The sequence below is a fragment of the Musa acuminata genome, chromosome BXJ2-7, assembly GCF_036884655.1.
Source record: "Musa acuminata AAA Group cultivar baxijiao chromosome BXJ2-7, Cavendish_Baxijiao_AAA, whole genome shotgun sequence".
In the NCBI taxonomy this organism is placed as follows: domain Eukaryota; kingdom Viridiplantae; phylum Streptophyta; class Magnoliopsida; order Zingiberales; family Musaceae; genus Musa; species Musa acuminata.
This window is the reverse complement of record NC_088344.1, coordinates 16,227,501-16,250,142: the sequence shown is the minus strand read 5'-3', so window position 1 is coordinate 16,250,142 and position 22,642 is coordinate 16,227,501. Positions and strand designations below refer to the sequence as shown.

Here is a 22,642-nt window from a genome sequence, read left to right as displayed (position 1 = left end):
GATGTAAAGCTTGCTTGACATAATAACTTCAATTGCTCACAATGATGTTGATAGGAAATTAAGTCACTAATATATTGTAAAATGATGTAAGTATTGTGCATATTAGGGACCATAGATTGATAATTAGTGCTCTTACTTATTTGGTTGTCTATATGTTCGTTATCTGCATTTGGAGGTGCTTTTTGATATGATGAGTTCTTATCTCATGCTTGTCTTGCATGCATGCTTTAGAAGTAGTAGGATACAGAAGGAGGTAGATATGAGACGGAGATGGAAGAGGACATACAAGTTGGTAAGGTACGTCAAATTTTGCAGCTCGTCCGGGATTCTGCCCACCACATCTAGTGCGTCCACTTTCCTGCATATATATAGCAAGCCAAAAATTATATATATATATATATATATATATATATATATATATATATATATATATATAAATAACATGATCCTCAAGAAAAAGATGATGACTAAGGAGAAGAACCCAACTACTTAGCATTGAGAGTGAGTGTATGCATTTGAGAGAAAGTATGTATTCTAAATGATTTATGAACTCGAAGAAAGTAAGAAAATGATGACGGAGGTGTTGGGCAAATAGCCCATTGGTTTAGCTTACAGTGCACTTTAACAGCTCATAGTCTATTTTCCTTTCTAACCTAAACCTAGATCGGGTTATGGTGGCTACAAATAAGAGACAGAAAACTATAGCAACAACGGCAGAAAACTATAGTAATAACGTGATTCGAAAAAAAAGAAAAAGATAGAAAAATAAGAAGAGACAATGACAACGATCGGTCTCGATCATTCAAGTAATGTTCTCATGTTATATTAAATCTATAGTAGATTCTTGCTATAATTACTTGGAGGGATTTTGGATATTGTACATAGTGATGTAATCCTTGTATCTTAATTATTCTCTTGTGATTGTTATTTGGGTTTTGGGCAAAAAATATTTATATGTTCATTATTCTTATAGTGGATTTTCTCTTATTTGTCTCGTGGTTTTTACCCTTCACGTTGGATGGATTTTTCACATAAATTTTGGTGTTTTGTTTGATTGTGATTTTCATTTAATTCCGCTACGTATTATAGCCTGCTTGTATTTATTCATATACAAAGTTCGTTCATCTATTTATCCCATCAACTAGTATCATAGTAAGATTTTGGTGATTTAATTTTTGTGTTCGATTATAGAGGCCGGTAGTGTTTCTCGTATGATTAGCTTAAATGAAAATAATTGGACGATATAGAAACCAAGAATGAAAAATCTCTTATATTACAAGGATTTGTATAGACCTTTGCAAGGGGATAGTGCAAAGCCCGCAACTATGACAGATGATAAATGGAAGAGGTTAGACCAAAAAACGGTCGGGTTTATTCGACAGTGGCTCAATGATAATGTCTTTCACCATGTTTCTACTGAAAGTCCTGTATACTCTCTTTGGAAAAAGTTGAAAGGTCTCTATGAAAGAAAAACGGTTAGCAACTAAGGTTTCTTGATTAGAAAACTTGTAAACCTGAAATATAAAGAGGGTGTTTCTATTGCATTTGAATGAAATGCAGAGTATCACTAACTAGTTATCCTCTATAAAAATATCTCTTGATGATGAGTTGCAGGCATTGTTACTTCTTAGTTCACTACTAGAAAGTTGTGAGACATTAGTGGTTTCCCTTAGTAATTCTACACTAGATGGTGTTGTTACTATGAGTCAAATAACAAGTTGTTTGTTAAATGAGGAGTTGAGAAAAAAAAAATCAACATCTCAGATTGATTCACGGGCACTTATCTCAAAGAACAAAGGAATGTCAAAATCCAAGAATAGAAGCAGTTCATGCATGGGTAGAAGCAAGTCAAGATAAAAAAAATATATTGTTTGCTACAACTATAGTGAGAAATGACATTATAAGAATCAATAAAAGCAACCTAAGAAGAGCAAGAAAAAGGAAAAAGAAGTGGAGTTTATAGAATTAAAAGATAATACCACAACTATAGTGCAAGGTAGTGACTATTTGATTTTGTCTCCTTTTGATGATATTTTTTCTTATGTGTGTCATGATCTTGAGTGGGTGATTGACACAGGTGCTTCTTATTATGCTACACCATAGAGGAAGTTTTTTGCTACCTACAGGTCTGGAAATTTTGGTGTTATCAAGATGGACAACTATGACACAACAGACATCATTGGCATGGGTGATATCAACATAAAGACCAACCTTGGCTACAATTTGGTGTTTAAGGATGTGAGGCATATGATTGACTTGAGGCTGAATTTAATTTTAGTTGGAAAACTAGATAATGAAGACTATGATAGTAGATTTCATAGAGGGTAATGAAAGATCGGTAAAGGTTCTCTTGTTATAGCTAGTGGAAAGAAATATCACACCTTATATAGGTTGCAAGCTAAAGCTTGTGGTGAGCAGTTGAATGCTATAGAGAAAGACTTCAGTATGGAGTTGCGGCATAGGCGACTAGAACACATGAGCGAGAAGGGACTGCAAGTTCTTTCCAAGAGAGATGTATTGCTAGACCTTAGAGGTACACATTTGAACTCTTGTATTGATTATTTGGCTAGTAAACAATTTAGAGTTTTCTTTACTAGTCCTACTTTGTCTAGAAAAATACATACCTTAGATTATGTTTATACAGATATATGTGGTCCTTTGAGGACAAAAACTCATGGTGGATCTGTTAATGTTCTTGGTATCAGTAGTGCACTTTATTTTATCACTTTTATAGATGACATTTCCAGGAAAGTTTGGGCCTATGTTATGAAGACCAAAGATTAGGTTATTAATGTTTTCAAAAGTTGCATGCTAGAGTTGAAAGGGAGACAAAAAGGCAATTGAAATACATAAGATCAAGTGGTGAGTACACATGCTTGTTTAATAATTATTATAGGCCACATGACATCCAACATGAGATGACAGTTCCTGATACACCTTTGCGTAATGCAATTGTAGAGATGATGAACTGCACCATCATAGAAAAGATCATATGTATGCTTTCACAGGCCAAGCTACCTAAAAAGTTTTGGGATGAGACTTTGAGGATTGTAATTTATGTGATTAACTTGTCACCCTGTACAGCCCTAGATGGTGATGTTGCATAGCATGTATGGACAGGGAAAGATGTTTCCTACAAGCATTTGAGAGTGTTTAGTTATCATGCATTTGCACATGCTCCAAACAATGAGAGGTCAAAGTTGGATGGTAAGACAAAAGAATATATTTTTCTTAGTTACTCACATGATAAGTTTGGTTACAAGCTTTGGGATCCAGAAAAGCAGAAGGTGTTTAGAAGCAGATATGTGGTCTTCTTTGAGGATCAAACCCTTGAGGATTTAAAGGAGGCACTAGCCAAAACTTCTGCAAAAGGATTAGCAAATTGTGACCAAGTTACTCCTCTAATATATCATGGTGATGGGTGAGATGTGCAGGAAGATAGTGTAGAGCTCGATGTTGATCTATCTATAGGACATGTTAAGCAAGAAGAAGTTAGAAAGTAACTTCCTGTAAAACCTTAGTTGAGAAGATCTTCTAGACAACGTCTGCTAGTCATAGGTGCCCAACAAGACAATCACGTGAGTGATGACACATGTGACTTGATACAGAATCTTTTTGCTTATTATATTTTGGCATATATCCACTTTATAACTATTGCATATATATATATATATATATATATATATATATATATATATATATATATATATATATATATATATATATATATATATATATATATATATATATATATATATATATATATATTGTGATGTCCTTGGATTTGTGCAATGGGAATCGGATCGTGATGAGATCACGATAATGAGATCGATTCACCTTTAAACACAGATCCTAAATAATCTCGGTCATAGGTTACTCGAGAGGGACATTGTAATAACCGGACAGACTGGTGTGCTGTATACTCGTTCATATGATGGATGCAGTTGGTCTCATAGTTGCTCATGTAGGGACACTAGGGATACAATACAAGTGCTCATTGGAGAATGAGTTCACTGATTGATCCGCTTACGGAATGCTGGATGGTTGATGATGCCTTATTGTCAGACAACGATTCCGTAATCCTAGTGGTGTATCTGGTCCTTAGACTTGAGACACCAAGGATGTCCTATATGAGTGCTCCACTCTTTGATACTAAACTAATAGGTTTGGTTGTCCCATATCTAGTACAGCTGGTCATTGGGAGTGGTAATCGACCTTACGAGGGCTATTGAGTGTCGATAGAGGATCATCCGCTCTCGACGTCATGAGAGGAATATCCCATGTGTTCTTACTCAGACAAATCCCTGGCCAGGGTCATTCGGGTTGAGAGAGAAAGAGTTCTCCGGAAGAATCCGATTAGAGCGATACTCGAGTAGAAACCGTATGGTCTGACAGCACCATGCTCGATATACGGTCTCTAGGATATTAGATGGATGAGGGACTATAGGTACACGATAACTGAGGATAGACAGGTCCAATTGATTGGATTCCCCTGTATCGTCTGGGGACTACGACGTAGTGGCCTAGTACGTCCTAGTCGATGAGTCGAGTGAATTATTACAGAGATAATAATTCACTAAGTTAGAAGGAGTTTTGACATGTATGACTCACGACCAGCTCGATATTGAGCCTAGATGGTCACACACATATGGTAGGCATTGCGATGAGTAGAGGTTCGGATATGAGATATCCGACGGAGCCATTGTCTTATTAGATGTAGATCCAAGACCCACTAGAGGAGGATCCATTAGGGTTTGACAGAGGACCTCTATAAATAGGAGGGATTTAGAGTCTCATAGGCTAGAGCCTTTGCTTGCCTCTCATATTCTCGAGCAGGCCTGGAGTTTTTAAGGTGTGTCGTCATAGCCTTACTGTGTAGATCACCGCTAGAGAGGAAGACGCTTGACCTCCTTCACCTTCTCCTAAAAATCTGCAAGGAAACAGGGATATACGATCTCCCTAGGTAACACAATATTTTATATACGCAGTTTTAAGTTACGCGGATTTTGCACACCAATCTTCGCACGACGACGAACATCTCTTTGGGAATAGGGGATTTTGTTTTCTTGTTCTTCCGCTGCGCATGTGATGTCGCCCCCAAGATTTCCCAACAGTGGTATCAGAGTCAAGTTGTTCGTGCGAATAATTGGGTTTGAACTGTGTGTGTTGTGTTTAGGAAGAATTTTGATGTCAAAATCGTTGACGCAAAAACAAGGAAGGGCAGCAACAGTTGCTGCCCTCGATCTGCGTAGCCACCTGCAGCGGCAGCCGCAGCCAGGCAGCACAGCGCCGGCGCATGCGCAAGCGCTGTGCCTGCAGCAGACGGCCGGCGGCCTGCTTGCAGCAGGCTTGCGGCCGGTGCGGTTGGCAGCCCGCGGGCAGAGGCGCCGCGGGGCAACGGCGCTTGAGGCCGCTTCTCCCGCGGGGTGAGGCGCCGCAGTGTCACGGACAAACTTCTAAACAAGGTGTTTGATGTAATGCTTATGTATGTCCGTGTCTTTTGGCATGTTCATGCCTTGTACAGAATGTAAAGGGGCGGCCGAAGGCTTAATAGTCCCATTTTAGTTGGGTTGGTGGCCTCTTTAGGCTTGTAAATAAAGGTTGTGTCATGTGGACACGTTCGAGAGCTTTTCGGTCTGTAATGGACCATTTTACCCTTTGTTGTGCAACTATTCAGAGCTTGTAAAGTCTGTTTGTAATTTGCATTGTCTATGAAGTGTTTTTCGGACATGTTTGCTTGTGGATCCCGATTGAGGCATTCTCTTTAACCCGTTCTCTCTTTTGTTGGTCCTAAGGGACAATGGGAGGCTTCGGGGAGGCTGACCTTTGCGGACGGACGCGCGAGGGTGCCGCACGCCTTAGGCAAAACCAGCTAAGGTCGTGACATTATGGTATCAGAGCGGGACAAGCACTCATAGAAACACTTGACATGCAAACGTGGGGGACCTAGCGGGGCTGCGTTGAGGGCAATCAACACACGCGCGACCGTTTGAGGGAAAACGGGCATGGAGATGTAGGGAAAAGAGTCACTCAGAGGAGCGGGCATCTGAGATTGGCATTCAGAGGAATGGCCAACCCTTCGCGCAAGAGGCACCACGAGAACAGGCAAGCTTGGAAGAATTTGGAGCGCACAAAGGTTGGGATGGCTGAGTTTGAGCTACGGCTCAACGTTGACAACTTTACTTGATGGTGCTCAAGGCAAGCGAGGCGCTTGGCAAAGGACGAGACCATGCAAAGTGGAATGAGTTGCTCAGCGACCGAAAGAGTTGTGCAAAGCTCACAGAGGTGAGGGGAATTGCTAACTCGAAGAATTCGATACTCATGCATGGGCTTGTATGCGGACGATGGATTGTTTGTGGCCATCCCAAGGCGGTCGAGACTCGGTGCCATGGAGCATTGAAACTTTCTCTTCGACATGCGAAGGATACGTCCGGAGGAGGCTGAAGTGTGCAACGAGTTCAGCATGTTGCTAGGCCTTGAGGGGTGCAGCGGTGGCTGTATTGACGTGGAGGCGCAATCTAGCAAGTGCGTTTGCAAGAGGCAGAACAATGCACAGTTTGTTCAGCAGATCGGAGTAGTCCAAGGGGATGGTGGTCTCCGAAACGAAGAGAGATGTTGCTCCAACGGGACAGTTATCCAGGAGGGATAAGTCTCAGCTCTCTAGAGGGAGAATCATGTGAGACGGACTTCACATGTTGAGGAGGAGTACCTCACAAACAACAACTCCACGAAGCTCAATGGACCGAGCAAGCAGCGAGGAGTTGTCACATGATCTCGCTCGAGAGAATGCATGGGTGGATGCATTGCGAGATCAAGTGGGGGAGCGACCCAAAGCAACTCAAATGGAGGCACACTTGGAGTCGATATGGAGATCAGACTCAAGGGAGGGCTGACCCGTGGAATGGTGGGCGCGAGGGCCAACCATCGACTCAATGCAAAAACGAGGAGCGGAGCAACTTGGGTATAACTTGGCGAAGTACCCAAGCCGCATGAAGGGAGCCAGCGTAGAAGTTGGAACATGGAGCAGAGGCACAGTGCTTTCCCTAGACAGAGGTCAAGGACATGAACTCTTGCAGAGGCAGGAGTAGAATCATGTTGTTCCATGGGTCCTTCATTTTGACAGAGCGGACTCATCTTGCATGGTGCCAAAGACGAAGGGAGCTTCGGGGCATATGCACCTTATCTCGGAGGAGCATTTGATGGAGGAACTAAGGCGACTCAATTTGCGGAGGCGAAGTTGAGTTCAGAAGGCCTTAGCACGGGGCAAGAGGACGCAGAGGCGGGTACTCTTGAAGAATATGCCACAGTGTTACCATTCAAGTTGCCATGAAGGAAGCAGTGCGTAGCGGAGATTGTGCTGGTAGGGGCAGAGGCCCAGGATCCAGGCAATGGTGCACAAATTACAGCGAAGTCGGTGGACTTCGGGAGTTACTAGGCGACGGACTGTCCTAGAGTGGTGCTTCATCTAGGTGTGACCCAAGAGTGGGTGGATGAAGGTCGATTGCCAAAGGAGCGAACAAAATCAAAGGTGGAGGAGACCCTGCGATGTATTGGCAGAGGCCACACATGGAGGGTTCACAATTCGAGTTTATTCCACAAGGATCAGAATGCAATGGAGATGTCACCAGGAGGCGACATGGTGCAGCGGATCGTGGTGGTTAAAGTTCGTGGCAATGCGACACACACGACATAGTCCCGTGAGGGATGAGATCATATGGAGGTATGATCGGGAGCTACTGGGAGCTCCGCTTTGGTGAACAACACGACGGCAGGAAGGGCTATGGATTCAAGGAGTGAAGGCCATGGTACCGCAGAGGCGGGTCTTCCGGGCGTGCACCGAATTTTGCATCGGATGAAAACCTTGGTCATCAGCATATGGGGGCTGGGTTCTACCAAGGGAAAAGTTCGAATGCAAGTACCAGTGAGTTCCATGGGAGGGACTTGATCATACAGAGGTATGATCGAAGTAGTTGGAGAGTTGGACTGCTCCAGAGCTCATATTCGCTTAAGGGAGCCCGACAAGTCAGAGGACAAGGTCGAGTAAGCGAACGTTGCTACCAAGGAAGCTAAGGAGAACAGAATCGGTGCAAACTCTACAACGTGATGGCAGAGGCCATGGATGAGAGTTGCAGTCTGTCTTTCCATCGACCAAACGGACTGCTTGGAGAACACAGTGGTATTGAAGCAGGGGGTCGAAAGGGGCGAGGAAGCGACGACGAGTCCAGAGGGACTTAGCTACCCAAAATCAAGCATCAGTTAGAATGGAGGTGGACTCAGAGGAGTGCCACGGAGACATCTCTACTGATTGTGAAGGAAAGGGATACAGAGGCGAGGCGACGGATAGTAGGGCCATGGGCATGGCAGTGCCATGGTACCGCAGAGGCGGGACTTCCGTGCAAGTCATTGATCCCTTGCTCTCACGGAGGGAGAGCGCTTGGTCGTGAAAGGGGCCGAGGAGGTGGAGCATGCAGAGGCAATCTCCAAGTACCGAGACAAGGCTGAAGGGCAGAGGCCAAGAAACTTCGTAAGACCGGTGTCAACAAGTTTCTCATCAAGATAGCCGTAAGTGAAGGACTTCGGGTCATGCAAGAGTGCACGACCAAGGAACGAAGCAGGCAGTACGCGGTGCTGTACCTTTGCTACTCAGTGGAGTAGGCGGCAGGGTTGATGGAGAAGACGGTACAATCCCAGAGGCGACCTCATCTATCAGAGAATTACTCCAAGTTGGGGTGAAAACTTCCTGCATTCCAGAAGTTCAATGGCATTGAGAAGGTGAATCACAGTAGCTAACTCAACGCAAGGAGTGCAAACACTTCAAGTGCTTCAGAAGTGTGAGCAAAGAGCAGGCGAAGGCCAGTAACCAGCTCGATGCATGAAGTACAATCTCGAGGAGGCGGGCGAAGTCAAGTAACCTTTGCCTTCTCAACTCTTAAGAGAATGGGCGAAACCGAGTACCCTAGTTCTCTTATCTATCCAGCAGAGGAGCTCTGCACAAGTTCAAAGACCCTTCGAAGATAATGGAAGACAATAGTTATCAAAATCCTCACCAACGGTGATCAGTGCTACTGAGAGTAGATTGTCCGCTTCATTTCCCAACGAAATGCCAATCGAAAGCGGAAGTGATGCGAACCTACTTGGATGTGACAACTAACTGAAAGAAGAGTCAATGAGCAGATTTTGTGGAGGAAGGACCCAAAACTTCAGAAGTTTGCGAGGCGATGCTCGTTAAAGCTCCAACAAGCATCCACCCAGTTCAAGCAGCATGTGGAAATTTTGAGAAACTGGCGCAGTAAGAATGGTCTTTTCCTTCATTTGGTGGATCCGCAGGAATCAACGAGGATCAACACAACTCAGCCAACCCCACACCAGAGTCAGAGTCATTGGCGAGTTGAAGCAGCATGGCGGATCAAAGGTTCGACTACTCAGAAACAGCAGCGGAGAGAAGCTAGGAGCCAGGAGGCGCATTGCAGCTGGAGCAGAAGATTGAAGACTCAGCAAAGGCGAAGAGTTGCAGTGTTCACAAAGGCTTCTACGAGGACATCGAAGGGATAAGTGGGGGAGAATGTCACGGACAAACTTCTAAACAAGGTGTTTGATGTAATGCTTATGTATGTCCGTGTCTTTTGGCATGTTCATGCCTTGTACAGAATGTAAAGGGGCGGCCGAAGGCTTAATAGTCCCATTTTAGTTGGGTTGGTGGCCTCTTTAGGCTTGTAAATAAAGGTTGTGTCATGTGGACACGTTCGAGAGCTTTTCGGTCTGTAATGGACCATTTTACCCTTTGTTGTGCAACTATTCAGAGCTTGTAAAGTCTGTTTGTAATTTGCATTGTCTATGAAGTGTTTTTCGGACATGTTTGCTTGTGGATCCCGATTGAGGCGTTCTCTTTAACCTGTTCTCTCTTTTGTTGGTCCTAAGGGACAATGGGAGGCTTCGGGGAGGCTGACCTTTGCGGACGGACGCGCGAGGGTGCCGCACACCTTAGGCAAAACCAGCTAAGGTCGTGACAACAGGGCAACGGCGCCTGCGGCCGCTGCTCCCGCGGGCAAAACCCCCTCATAGGGGTGGCCGCCCGGCGAGGCAGCACCGTCTGCGAGCGTTGCCTCGCGGGCAGAATCGCCCGCGGAGGGGGTGGCGCCCATAGGGACGCCCGCCCGGGGGGGCAGCGCTACCCACGGGGGCGCCCACCTGCAGGGGTGGCGCCACCCACGGGCGAGTCGCCCGCAAGGGTGGCGGTGACAGCAGGGGCGCCCGCCTGCGGGTGCGACCAACTGCAGTGGCGGTGCCGCCCGCGGGCACGCCGCCTGTAGGCGAGGGCAGCGCCCCGCCCTCTGCCGCGGGGCGCCCACCTGCAGGGGCGGCGCCACCCACGGGCGAGTCGCCCGCAAGGGTGGCGGTGACAGCAGGGGCGCCCGCCTGCGGGTGCGACCAACTGTAGTGGCGGTGCCGCCCGCGGGCACGCCGCCTGTAGGCGAGGGCAGTGCCCCGCCCTCTGCCGAGGGCAGCGCCCCGCCCTCTGCCGCACAGCCTGCCGCCGGCAGGGTGGCGGCGGCGGCAACAGTAGCAGGGGTGAGGGGGTTAGGGTTTTGGGCAAAAAGATAGTTTTGCCCCTGTGAATTTCAGAAATTCTATTTTCTATCTTTTATCCAAATTATGAAAATACCCCTAGGAATTCAGAAATTTCGTTCATGTCCCTGATTTCAGAAAATATTAATTAATTAAAAGGTTTAGTTGATTATTATTTTTATTATTATCTAATAGTCCTACATGATGATGATTATTTATACATGTGATGTATGATGTGTAGACGGATGATCATGGACCTTGTGATGTGTGTACTTGTGATTATTATTATTAGGGTCTATGAGCCTCCATTATATTTCTCGTTTATTGTCGGGCCTGCGTGCCTATGATTAAGTTATAATCACATGAGGAGGCGCAGCGGCAGTGTGGATGCGATAGCGAGACCCACGAGACAGACGATCGCGATGCATGAAGATGCATCGAGATGTCGACGGAACCGACGAGGACAAGATGGACGATCACAAGGCATGGAGATGCACCGTTGCACACATAGATCTTGATGTGAGTGATTAGGCATACTGGCTCGGGCCTAATCATATTAGGTTGTGGTCCATGATCATCTGGTGTGATTGCTTATACACATACTAGATATGTATATATATTTGCATACGATGTAGATATATATTAAATATGTATATGTGTGACATGTCATATTAGGAGATCAAATCATAAAAACATCTCTCTCGATAATATTAAGTCGGTAAACGTGAGACAATTAGATTGACCCACATGGCCTTCCATCGTTATAAGTAGGAACCGATTCCCGGTGTAAGTTGAGTTGGTCGAGTCCCTCGAGACTCACCTATATCGCGATTCGCTATCTTGCTTATGACATAGAGATGTCACAACTTAACCGAGCATCATGGTTGGTCGAGTCCCTCGAGACCATGGTGATTTGGAGGCCGAACAGGACGGGAATCATAAGGAGTTATGATCGGCAAGAGTTGCCTACCTTTTAGGCTTAGTATGATTGGTCGAGTCCCTCGAGGTTACACTAAGACGCTGATTAGATCCTGATCCCCACTAGAAGTCTGCTAGAGACTTCCGTTTCACGTGCTGAAGGTGTCGCGTGACTCGCTAGTAAAATAGTGGGAGCATATTAAGATAGAAGTTCATATCTTGATAGTTTATTTCTTGCAAAATCTGCATGTTATTCATTTCTGCTGCATCTTTATTTTAGAAAATGTCGCTTTTAAATCCCTTACGTGGCATACTTGATGTCAACTGCCTCACTGGTCCAAATTATACTGATTGGCTCCGTAACTTGAGAATTGTTCTCACGATGGAGAAAATCAAGTACGTCCTTGATACAATGATGCCTACGCCCGAAGAAGGGGCAAGCGAGGATGAGATCACTCGCTACGTGAAGTACATTGATGACTCCACTCTTGCTCAGTGCTATATGTTGGGCTTTATGACTCTTACAGAGACAACATGAAAAGATGGATGTCATATCCATTCTCTTACATGTCCACAAATTGTTTGAGGAACAGGGAAGGACTCAGCGATATGAGATATCCAAGAGCCTCTTCCGTGCTAGGATGACTGAGGGGACACCGGTTTAGAACCATGTCCTAAAGATGATTGAGTGGATAGAGAAACTCACAGGTCTAGGAATGGTCCTAGAGGATAACTTGTGTGTGGACATTGTGCTTCAGTCCCTACCAGATTCCTTTTCACAGTTCATAATGAATTTTAATATGAACAAGCTTGAGGTGACTCTTCTAGAGCTCCTCAATATGTTGAGGGAGACAGAGAGTACTATTAAGAAAGAGAAGCCAGTTCTCTACACTAGTGAGACCAGAAAGAAAAGGAAAGCAGAAAGGTCCCTTAAGAAGGGAAAGGGTAAGGGCAGACCAAGTAAAGCAAAGGTTGCTAAGAAAGACCCAGCAAAGGACAAAGGCCAGTGCTTCCACTGTGGCAAAGATGGGCAATGGAAGAGGAATTGTAAAGAGGTACCTTACAGAAAGGGCGAAACAAAAGCTTGGTGAAGCTTCAGGTACATTCATGATCAGTCTTCATTTGTCAGACTCTTATAATAACACATGGGTATTGGATACCGGTAGTGCTTATCATATATGCAATTCGTTGCAGGTTCTAGCAAGGCCTAGGAGACTAGAAAGAGGCGAGATGGACCTCAAGATGGGTAATGGAGCAAAAGTTGCTATAGTAGCTATTGGCGAGGTCGCCCTACATCTGCCTGGTGGAGCTTTTATTGCATTAGATGCATATTATTTTGTTCCTTCTATTATCAAAAATATTATCTTAATTTCATGTTTGACAATTAGTTGATATAAATTAGTTTTTTGAGAACAATGGTTGTTCGATATTATTAGATGATAAGATCATCACGAAAGGAACATTGCATAATGATTTATTTATGTTAGACACTACTCCACAAATCATGAATGTAAGTGTGTCCAAGAGGAAACGAGATGAGATGAACAGTGCATACCTGTGGCATTGTAGGCTAGGTCACATCCATGAAAGAAGGATTCAAAAGTTGCTAAATGATGGATATCTAGATCCATTCGACTTTGTGTCATATGCAACTTGCGAGCCTTGCCTTCGTGGAAAACTAACCAACTCTCCATTTAGTGGAACAAGAGAGAGAGCCACTGAGCTATTGGAACTCATACATAATGATGTATGTGGACCCATGTCAACTCATGTCATTGGTGGCTACTCCTACTTCATTGTCTTTACTGATGATTTCTTAAGGTATGGATATGTGTACTTAATGAAATACAAGTCCAAGGCCTTTGAGAAATTCAAAGAGTATAAGAATGAGGTGGAGAACCAGACTGGAAAGAGTATCAAAACTCTTCGATCAGATCAGATCGGGGAGGTGAGTACTTAAGTACAGAGTTTACTCAGTTCCTCAAGGACCATGGGATATTATCCCAATGGACACCTCCTTATACACCTCAGTTCAATGGTGTCTCTGAAAGGAGAAATCGTACGCTATTAGACATGGTACGGTCCATAATGAGTTTCGCTGACCTACCCATCTCATTCTGGGGATATGCCTTAGAAACCATAACTTACCTTCTGAACAGAGTTCCAACTAAGTCGGTAGTGACTACACCATATGAGATATGGAAAGGGAAGAAGCCTGATCTTAAGGTTGTTAAGATTTTGGGGCTGCCCTACCCACGTTAAAAGACACAACCCCGGTAAGTTAGAATCGTGGACAGAGCGATGCAAATTTGTGGGATACCCCAAGGAAACTTGTGGGTATTATTTCTATCATTTCGAAGACCAAAAGGTCTTTGTAGCTAAGAGAGCAATGTTCCTTGAGAAGGAACACATTCTTGGCGGAGATAGTGGGAGCATGATAGAGTTGAGCGAGGTTGGAGAACCAAGCTCAAGCACCACTCTACAGCCCGAGTCTATTCAGGTACCTAATACACAAGTTTCAACTTTACGTAGGTCTGACAGAGTATCTCATCCTCCTGAGAGATATGTAAGACATATTAGAGGAGAGGATGTTGAGGATATTGATCCTCAGACCTACGAGGAGGCTATTATGAGTATAGACTCCGGGAAGTGGCAAGAAGCCATGAATTCTGAGATGGATTCTATGTACTCCAACAAGGTTTAGAACCTAGTTGATGCGCCCGAAGGTATTGTACCCATCGGTTGCAAGTGGATCTTTAAGAAAAAGATTGGAGTAGATGGAAAAGTAGAGACCTATAAAGTAAGGCTAGTGGCAAAGAGGTATCGTCAAAGGCAAGGTGTTGACTATGACGAAACATTCTCACCCGTAGCAATGTAAAATCCATCAGAATTCTTTTGGCTATTGTAGCACACTATGATTATGAGATCTAGCAGATGGATGTGAAAACTACATTCCTCAATGGGAACCTCAAGGAGGAGATGTATATGATACAACCTGAGGGATTCGTGTCCAAGAACTGCCTAGATAAGATGTGCAGGTTGCTTAGATCCATTTATGGACTAAAGCAAACTTCCCAAAGTTGAAACATAAGATTTGATAAGGCAATCAGATCTTATGACTTCGTTAAGAACGAAGATGAGCCTTGTGTGTATAGGAAGGTACGTGGGAGCGCTATCACCTTTTTGGTGTTATATGTGGATGACATTCTGATCATCGGGAATGACGTAGGAATGCTATCCACAGTAAAGACTTGGTTATCTAGACACTTCTCCGTGAAGGACTTAGGGGAAGCATCCTATATCATGGGGATTCAGATCTATAGAGATAGATCCAAGAGGATGCTTGGCTTATCCCAGTCCAGGTACATAGAAACCATTGTTAAAAGGTTTGGCATGAAAAATTCCAAGAGAGGTCTCATACCGATAAGACATGGGATATCACCTTCTACGAGTATATCCCCAAAGATTCTAGAATAAAGGGCAAACATGGATATGATACCTTATGCCTCAGTAATAGGGTCTATCATGTATGTCATGCTATGTACTAGGCCTGATATAGCGCATGCTTTAAGTGTCATGAGTAGGTATCAGGCAGATCCAGGCTTGGAGCACTGGAAAGCAGTAAAGTGTATCCTTAAGTACTTGAGAAGGACTAAGGATCTTTTACTAGTATATGAAGGTAGTAGTCTTAAGGTTGAAGGCTACACAAACTTAAGTTTTCAGTCTGATGTCGATTATAGCAAGTCGAATTTAGGGTACATGTACACCTTGAATATAGGAGCAGTGTGTTGGAAGAGTTCCAAGCAAGATACTACTGCTGACTCGACCACAGAGGTGGAGTACATTGCTGCATCAGATGCAGCAAAGGAGGGAGTCTGGGTGAAGAAGTTCATCATAGATTTGGGAGTCGTGCCGGGTAGCGAGAAGCCGACTTCCTTATATTATGACAACTATGGGGCGATTACTCAAATAAGAGAACCCGGGTCTCATTAAAAGTGTTCTGATGAGGTTCTAGCTTATCAGAGAGATCGTAACCCGAGGAGATGTAGTAGTGGAAAGAGTTACATCCGAAGATAATATTATAGATCCACTAACAAAGCCGTTGTCTCAGATTGTCTTTGAGCGTCACAGGGGTCTGATAGGGATCAGACACATAGGTGATTGGCTTTAGGTCAAGTAGGAGATTACTAGTCATAGGTGCCCAGCAAGCCAATCACGTGAGTGATGACACGTGTGACTTGATACAGAATCTTTTTGCTTATTATATTTTGCATATATCACTTTATAACTATTGCATATATGCATATATATATTGTGATGTCCTTGGATTTGTGCAATGGGAATCGGATCGTGATGAGATCACGATAATGAGATCGATTCACCTTTAAATATAGATCTTTAATAATCCCGGTCATAGATTACTCGAGAGGGACATCGTGATAACTAGATAGACTGATGTGCTGTATACTCGTCCATATGATGGATGCAGCTGGTCTCATAGCTGCTCGTGTAGGGACACTAGGGATACAATACAGGTGCTCATTGGAGAATGAGTTCACTGATTGATCCGCTTACGGAATGCTGGATGGTTGATGATGCCTTATTGTCAAACAGCGATTCCGTAGTCCTAGTGGTGTATCTGGTCCTTAGACTTGAGACACCAAGGATGTCCTGTATAAGTGCTCCACTCTTTGATACCAGACTTATAGGTTTGGCTGTCCCAAATCTAGTACAGCTGGTCATTGGGAGTGGTAGTCGACCTTACGAGGGCTATTGAGTGTCGATAGAGGATAATCCACTCTCGGCGTCATGAGAGGAATATCCCATGTGTTCTTGCTCAAACAAATCCTTGGCCAGGGTCATTCGGGTTGAGAGAGAAAGAGTTCTGCGGGAGAATCCGATTAGAGCGAGACTCGAGTAGAAACCATATGGGTCTGACAGCACCATGCTCGATATATGGTCTTTGGGATATTAGATGAATGAGGGACTATAGGTACACGATAACTGAGGACAGACAGGTCCAATGGATTGGATTCCCCTATATCGTCCAGGGACTACGACATAGTAGCCTAGTACATCCGTAGTCGATGAGTTGAGTGAATTATTACAGAGATAATAATTCACTATGTTAGAAGGAGTTCTGACATGTATGACTCACGGCCAGCTCGATATTAGGCCTAGAGGGTCACATACATATGGTAGGCATTGCGATGAGTAGAGGTTCGGATATGAGATATCCGACGGAGCCCTTGTCTTATTGGATGCAGATCCAATACCCACTAGGGGAGGATCTATTAGGGTTTGACAGGGGACCTCTATAAATAGGAGGGATTCAGAGCCTCATAAGCTAGAGCCTTTGCTTGCCTCTCCTATTCTCCTCCCCTTCTCCACCTCAGAGCAGGTCTAGAGTTTTTGAGGAGCATCGTCGTAGCCCTACTATGTGGATCACCGCTAGAGAGGAGGACGCTTGACCTCCTTCACCCTCTCCTAAAGATCTGCAAGGAAATAGGGATATACGATCTCCTTAGGTAACACAATCTATTATATACGTAGTTTTAAGTTTCGCGGATTTTGCGCACCAATCTTCGCACGACGACGAACATGTCTTTGGGAATAGGGGATTTTGTTTTCTTGTTCTTCCGCTGCACATGTGATGTCGCCCCCAAGATTTCCCAACAACGTCAACCTTCCAAAAGATACTCTATAGATGAGTATATGATGTTTACTGATACAAGTGAACCTAAGAGTTACTAGGATGTAGTTGAAAGTGAGTAGAAAAAGAAATGGTTAGTTGTTATACAGGAAGAGATGAATGCTCTATAGAAGAACCACATATATGATTTAGTACAACTACCAAAGGGAATGAAGGTTTTAAAAAACAAGTGGGTTTTCAGGTTGAAGACTCAAGAATATTGTTCTCAACCAAAGTATAAAGCTTGATTGGTTGTGAAAGGCTTTGGTCAAAGGAAAGGTATTGACTTTGAAGAGATTTTTTCTCTTGTTGTTAAAATATCTTCTATTCATGTTGCTCTTGGTATTATTGCTAGCTTGGACTTGAAGGTTGAGCAGTTAGATGTGAAGACATCTTTCCTTCATAGTGATTTGGAGGAGGAAATTTATATGGAGCAACTACAAGACTTTAAAGTTAAAGGTAAAGAAAATTTTTCTTGCAAGTTGAAAAAGAGCTTATATGGGCTGAAGCAAGCTCCAAGACAATGGTATAGAAAGTTTGATTAATTTATGACTGAAAATGAATACAAAAGAATGACTTCAAATCATTGTGTGTACATCAAACAGTTTGGTGAGGATTTTATTATTCTCTTACTTTACATTGATGACATGTTTATCCTTAGGAAAGATATTTCTACAATTGACAGGTTGAAGAAGGAACTGAGTGAATCCTTTGCAATAAAGGACATGGAGCTAGCAAAGCAAATACTAAGCATGTAGATTTCCCGTGATAGAAAAAACAAGAAGATTTGGTTGTTATTTGATAAATACATCGAGAATATATTAGAAAGGTTCATTATGAGCAATGCAAAGCCAATTGGTTCTCCTCTTTCATGTCACTTCAAGTTGTGCTCAGAACAAAGTTCGTTAAATGATGAGGAGAAGAAGAAAATATAAAAGGTTCCTTATGCTTCAGTAATTGAAAATTTAATGTATGCAATGGTATGTACGAGGTTGGACATTGCATATGCAGTGGGTGTAACTAACAGATTTCTTGCAAGTCGAGGCAAAGAGCACTAGGCAGCAGTGAAGTGGATCTTTAGATATCTCATAGTGAAGTTCTAAAGTTTGTTTAAGTTTTGGAGGTGGACCACCTATGTTGACAGGTTACACAGATGTAGATATAGCAAGAGATATAGATACAAGTAAATTCATATCGTGTTTTGTACTTACTTTTACAAGGAGAGCTATGTCATGGTAATCCAGATTGCAAAGATGTATTGCTCTCTCTACCACAAAGGCAGAATATATTATTGCTATAGAGGTTTGCAAAGAAATGTTACGGATGAAAGAATTTTTACAAAAATTGAGGCTTAAACAGGAAAACTATAGTTTATTATGATAGCTAGTGCGCCATTCATTTGTGTAAAAACTCAATTTTTCATTCCAAGTTAAAGTATATAGATGTCAGATACCATTGGATTCGAAATGTGCTTAAAGAGAAGTAGTTGCAACTTCATAAAATTCATACATGATAATGAATTAGATATGTTGACAAAAACCTTACCGAAAGAAAGGTAGGAGATGTGTCAATAGTTGGTCGGCATGACTTCATATTGAGGAGTCATGGGACAACCTCCCTTATGGGCTGAAGGGGGAGGTTATTGGGTAGACAACCCATTGGTTCAGCCCATAGTGAGCTTTAACAACCCATAGCCCACTTCCCTTTTTAACCTAAACTTGGATCTAATAAGGGGGGTGTGGTGGCTACGAAGAAGAGAGAAAACTGCAGCAACATGGGCAGAAAGCAACAGCAACGTGATTCAAAAAGAGGAGAAATGGGTAGAAAAATAAGAGAAAAAGAAAATAGAAGAAGACAAGAATAACGTAAAAACTGTTCTCAATAATCCAAGTAGTGTTCTCATCTTAAGTTAGATCAAATCTACAGTAGATTCTTGCTGTGATTACTTGGGGAGATTTTGGATATTGTATATAGTAATATAATCCTTGTATCTTAGTTATTCTCTTGTGATTGTTGCTTGGGTTTTGGATAAAAGACTTTGAGATTTGTATATTTATTATTTTTATAGTGGATTTTCTTTGGTTCGTCCCGTTATTTTTACCCTTCACGTTGGAGGAGTTTTCTATGTAAATCTTGATGTTATATTTTATTATAATTTTCGTTTAATTTCGTTGCATGTTACGATCTACTCGTATTTTTTCGTATACAAAGTTCGTTTCTTTGTTTATCAAGAGAGAGAGAGAGTATGTGTGTTCTAAATTATATATGAACTCCAAAAAAAATAAGAAAAAAAAATGATATGCAGGAGAAGAACCCAACTGGAGAGAGAGAGAGCGCACAACTGAGTGATGTGGCAGGTTGTGGCGTTGTCGTAGGAGCAATCGCATTTGACGGCAGGATTGAAGGCGGTGCTATCGAAACTGGTGGAGTCGATGGCGGCGCCGCTGCAGGGCTCGCCGCTGATGTTCCACGCCGGCGACGACGTCGCCGAAGCCGTCCTCCCCCACCGCCCCAGGATCACGTTCAGTGCCGCCACTGCAACGCCGGAAACAGCACATGGTGTTCACGTCAACAACGAACTCCTCGATCAAATGCTACCATGTTATCACCATCATCATATCACACGCTACCAGCCTAATGCATGCATGTATGAATGAGTTCGTGTGGTTTGACCGTGAGAAACCGGCAAGTCAGCATCTTTGAATGATTTAGTCTTTGACTTGACAAAATTGAATGTCCTATAAGATTAGTCGTATCCCTTACAAAATTCAATAACACACATATATCATCGTCGTTAATCTCTATACCATCGATCGTCGCCAAGTATAGCAATAGTGAAAATTCGAGTAGCATTAATATCCTTAAAAAAAATATTATATATTCTCTTTTAAATTAGTAATTCAAATAATTGATAAGGTATAATTTAGATATTAAAATAAAAGTCTCTTTTTATTTTTACCAAAAGATATTTCTATTTGATTTTTAATGTGAAAAAAATTAAAATTTCCCATCAATTGAGAAAAAAGGATCTCGAAAATTGTTTAAGATGGACATGTTGTTCGAAATTAAAAAGTAAGGCAAACATAGAACGGATGTATTGGGAAAATGACATAAATAAGAAAATAAAAGATTGAAATAATCCATAGCTGATTTGATGAGTAAAAATGATGAACAATAGATTCACGGATTGCCACAAACAACTTAGGAAAATTGTGGCCTAAGATGCAATCCGGTGTGAATTCAAAACCTATATCATCTAATGATGTTCTAAAAGTCCTATATCATCTAAACTTGTATGAATTCAAAACCTCTTTGATAACTATGAAAAGTCAAGTAATAAGAAATATTTCTACAATAATTAAATAAAAATGAGTCTCAAGTAGCAGAAAATCTTCTTCTTTTTTTTTTTTTGGGTACCTACATCCAAACAGTGTAACCAGGATATATGATATGAGGACCTCAAATCACCATCATATCTATATGAGCTCTTTCTAACTATTTTATAGGTTGTGTTGGTGTTTTTTCTTATGGTTTTAAGTGGATTTTATGGACTTTGATGGCTTCAGTGAACTGTTTGAGTGCTTTTTTATCAAATAAATAAAAGAACTTGCAAAAACTCGGGAGAAGAAACAAATATGGAAAGAAACAAATTTGAGTACTATATCGAAGAAAGAAGAACAAAGCATGGAAACAATCATGAGACAAAAAAAGGTTATACTGAATTGTGTGTGTTTGTCGAAGAAAGATATGAATACTACGAGGAGAGGAGGAGGAGAAGAAGAACAAAAACCATGGAAACTTGCAGAAGATAAAAGATAAGGTTTGAGTGCCTTATCAAAGAAAAAGAGGAGAAGATATGGAGCAAGCAGAAGAAAAAAAGATTATAGTGAGACAACGGCATGCCTTCAGATAGAGGAGTAGTAGCTTGAGCTCCGGATCTTCCGAAAGCGAGGAACAGGCATGGTAGGAAGCAGATCACAAGAGCTACCGAATCAAACTTGGATGGATTCTTTGGCTGCAACATCTCTGATATGGCGCAAGGGTTTCAAGATTTCTGAAGCTCCAGAGTGGTCTGTAACAATGGCGGTGGCTTTCCCCACAATTTAAAGGTGTGGAGGTGGGATCGCATGGGACATGTTTGACAGGAAAAACTAAAACGTGGCTGTTCTTTGTAGACTTTTCGCATGCTCTGTTCACAATTGGCTACTCCACCTAGTGTGGAGATTGTTTATGCTCCTAAACTTCATGCGCGCACTTCTTCCTCTCATAAAAATCCTTTTACTGCAAATTAAGTGTTTGCTGAGAAAATTTTACCAGTCAGAATCATTCAAATCAAGTCTGATGCTTAATCTCCAAGGTTGATCCTTTTTCATTTTCAATCCAACTCCATCCATGGGCCTCTTTTTTTTATACTATTTATTTTACTTCTCCATATTGTCCACTTTGAATAATTTTGTCATTGCAGGTAACACATCAAATCAAATAAACATGGACATTTCCTACCAGGACTATATGATGTGAAAATAAAAGTGACAAGCTTAGAAAAATTTCTCTGTGGGAGAAGCTTGCTTGACTTTTCTCTCAAGACCTACTTCAAGAGGGTTGTATTGTTTTATAGACATTTGTGTCTGCCAGTCCTGGTGAATTCAACCAATGACTTCCAGACCTCATCACTGAAACACAAAAAATAATAATAATAAATTAAATGGTGATTCATTTGTTCTTGGACTGTGGAATTTGGCGTAGATCTATGCTTCAACAGCTATCTCTGATGCATGCAATGACAGCAACTGGACTCAAAGAAACAAATTAACGTTAGTGTCTATGTATTTTCTAAGTACCTACTACTTTTATCTTATACAAGAGTCGAGATTATGAAGTGACATATATGATTCACAGTATTAAAACATTTATAAATTAACCTAGAAACACATACACACACACAAAAAGATAATCCAATTCACAATAATCAATATTCACAGCCTTATCTCTACAAATAGGAAGATATTGAGAATTACAAGGGTCTATCAAAAACCAGGTAGAAGGTCTGATGATGTAGGTGGCAGATACCTGCCCATCTTTAATTCTAAACATACTTTGACATTCGGAGATCTAAAGCATCACCAAGCATGCTTTAACAGCAATGGAGCTTGCACCATCATTCATGGAAGCTGCATCAATTCCTTGGAGAGCAATCTGCTTGACTACCCAGCAACATGCTTGGAATTGTTAATTGCTTGTGGATGTGCTAAAATATTATCCGAGATTTGCATGAAAGAAGCAATCTTTTGCCTGTTGAAGATGCAGTTCATCTTCCTGTATTGCTCAGACCAAATGCGTAGCACTTTCCTAAATAAATACTTTTGGATGATTTTTAGCAGAGTATGAAGTGGAAATCTGGTGGGCATGAGTTCTCAAAGGTGATGGTGAGTAACAGTGATGAAACCTTTTTTTTTTTCAAGATGC

General features: G+C 42.3%; 1 protein-coding gene across 3 annotated transcripts in view; it reads right to left on the bottom strand.

Annotated features, from left to right (window-relative positions):
- The window catches only part of LOC103991999 (probable LRR receptor-like serine/threonine-protein kinase At1g56140), a 32,150-nt gene extending 10,833 nt beyond the window's left edge, over positions 1–21,317 (bottom strand). The window contains exons 1-3 of one of the 3 annotated variants that reach the window (XM_065117394.1): positions 21,080–21,317; positions 19,516–19,711; positions 287–358 (exon numbers count right to left, since the gene is read on the bottom strand). In XM_065117394.1, the coding sequence (XP_064973466.1) occupies positions 287–358; positions 19,516–19,711; positions 21,080–21,200 (389 nt within the window). In that variant the 5' untranslated portion in view covers positions 21,201–21,317. Of the gene's footprint in view, positions 1–286; positions 359–19,495; positions 19,712–21,079 lie in introns of those variants that run through there. The other 2 variants (XM_065117393.1, XM_065117395.1) reach the window with 2 other exon arrangements.
- Positions 21,318–22,642: the final 1,325 nt, after the last annotated feature.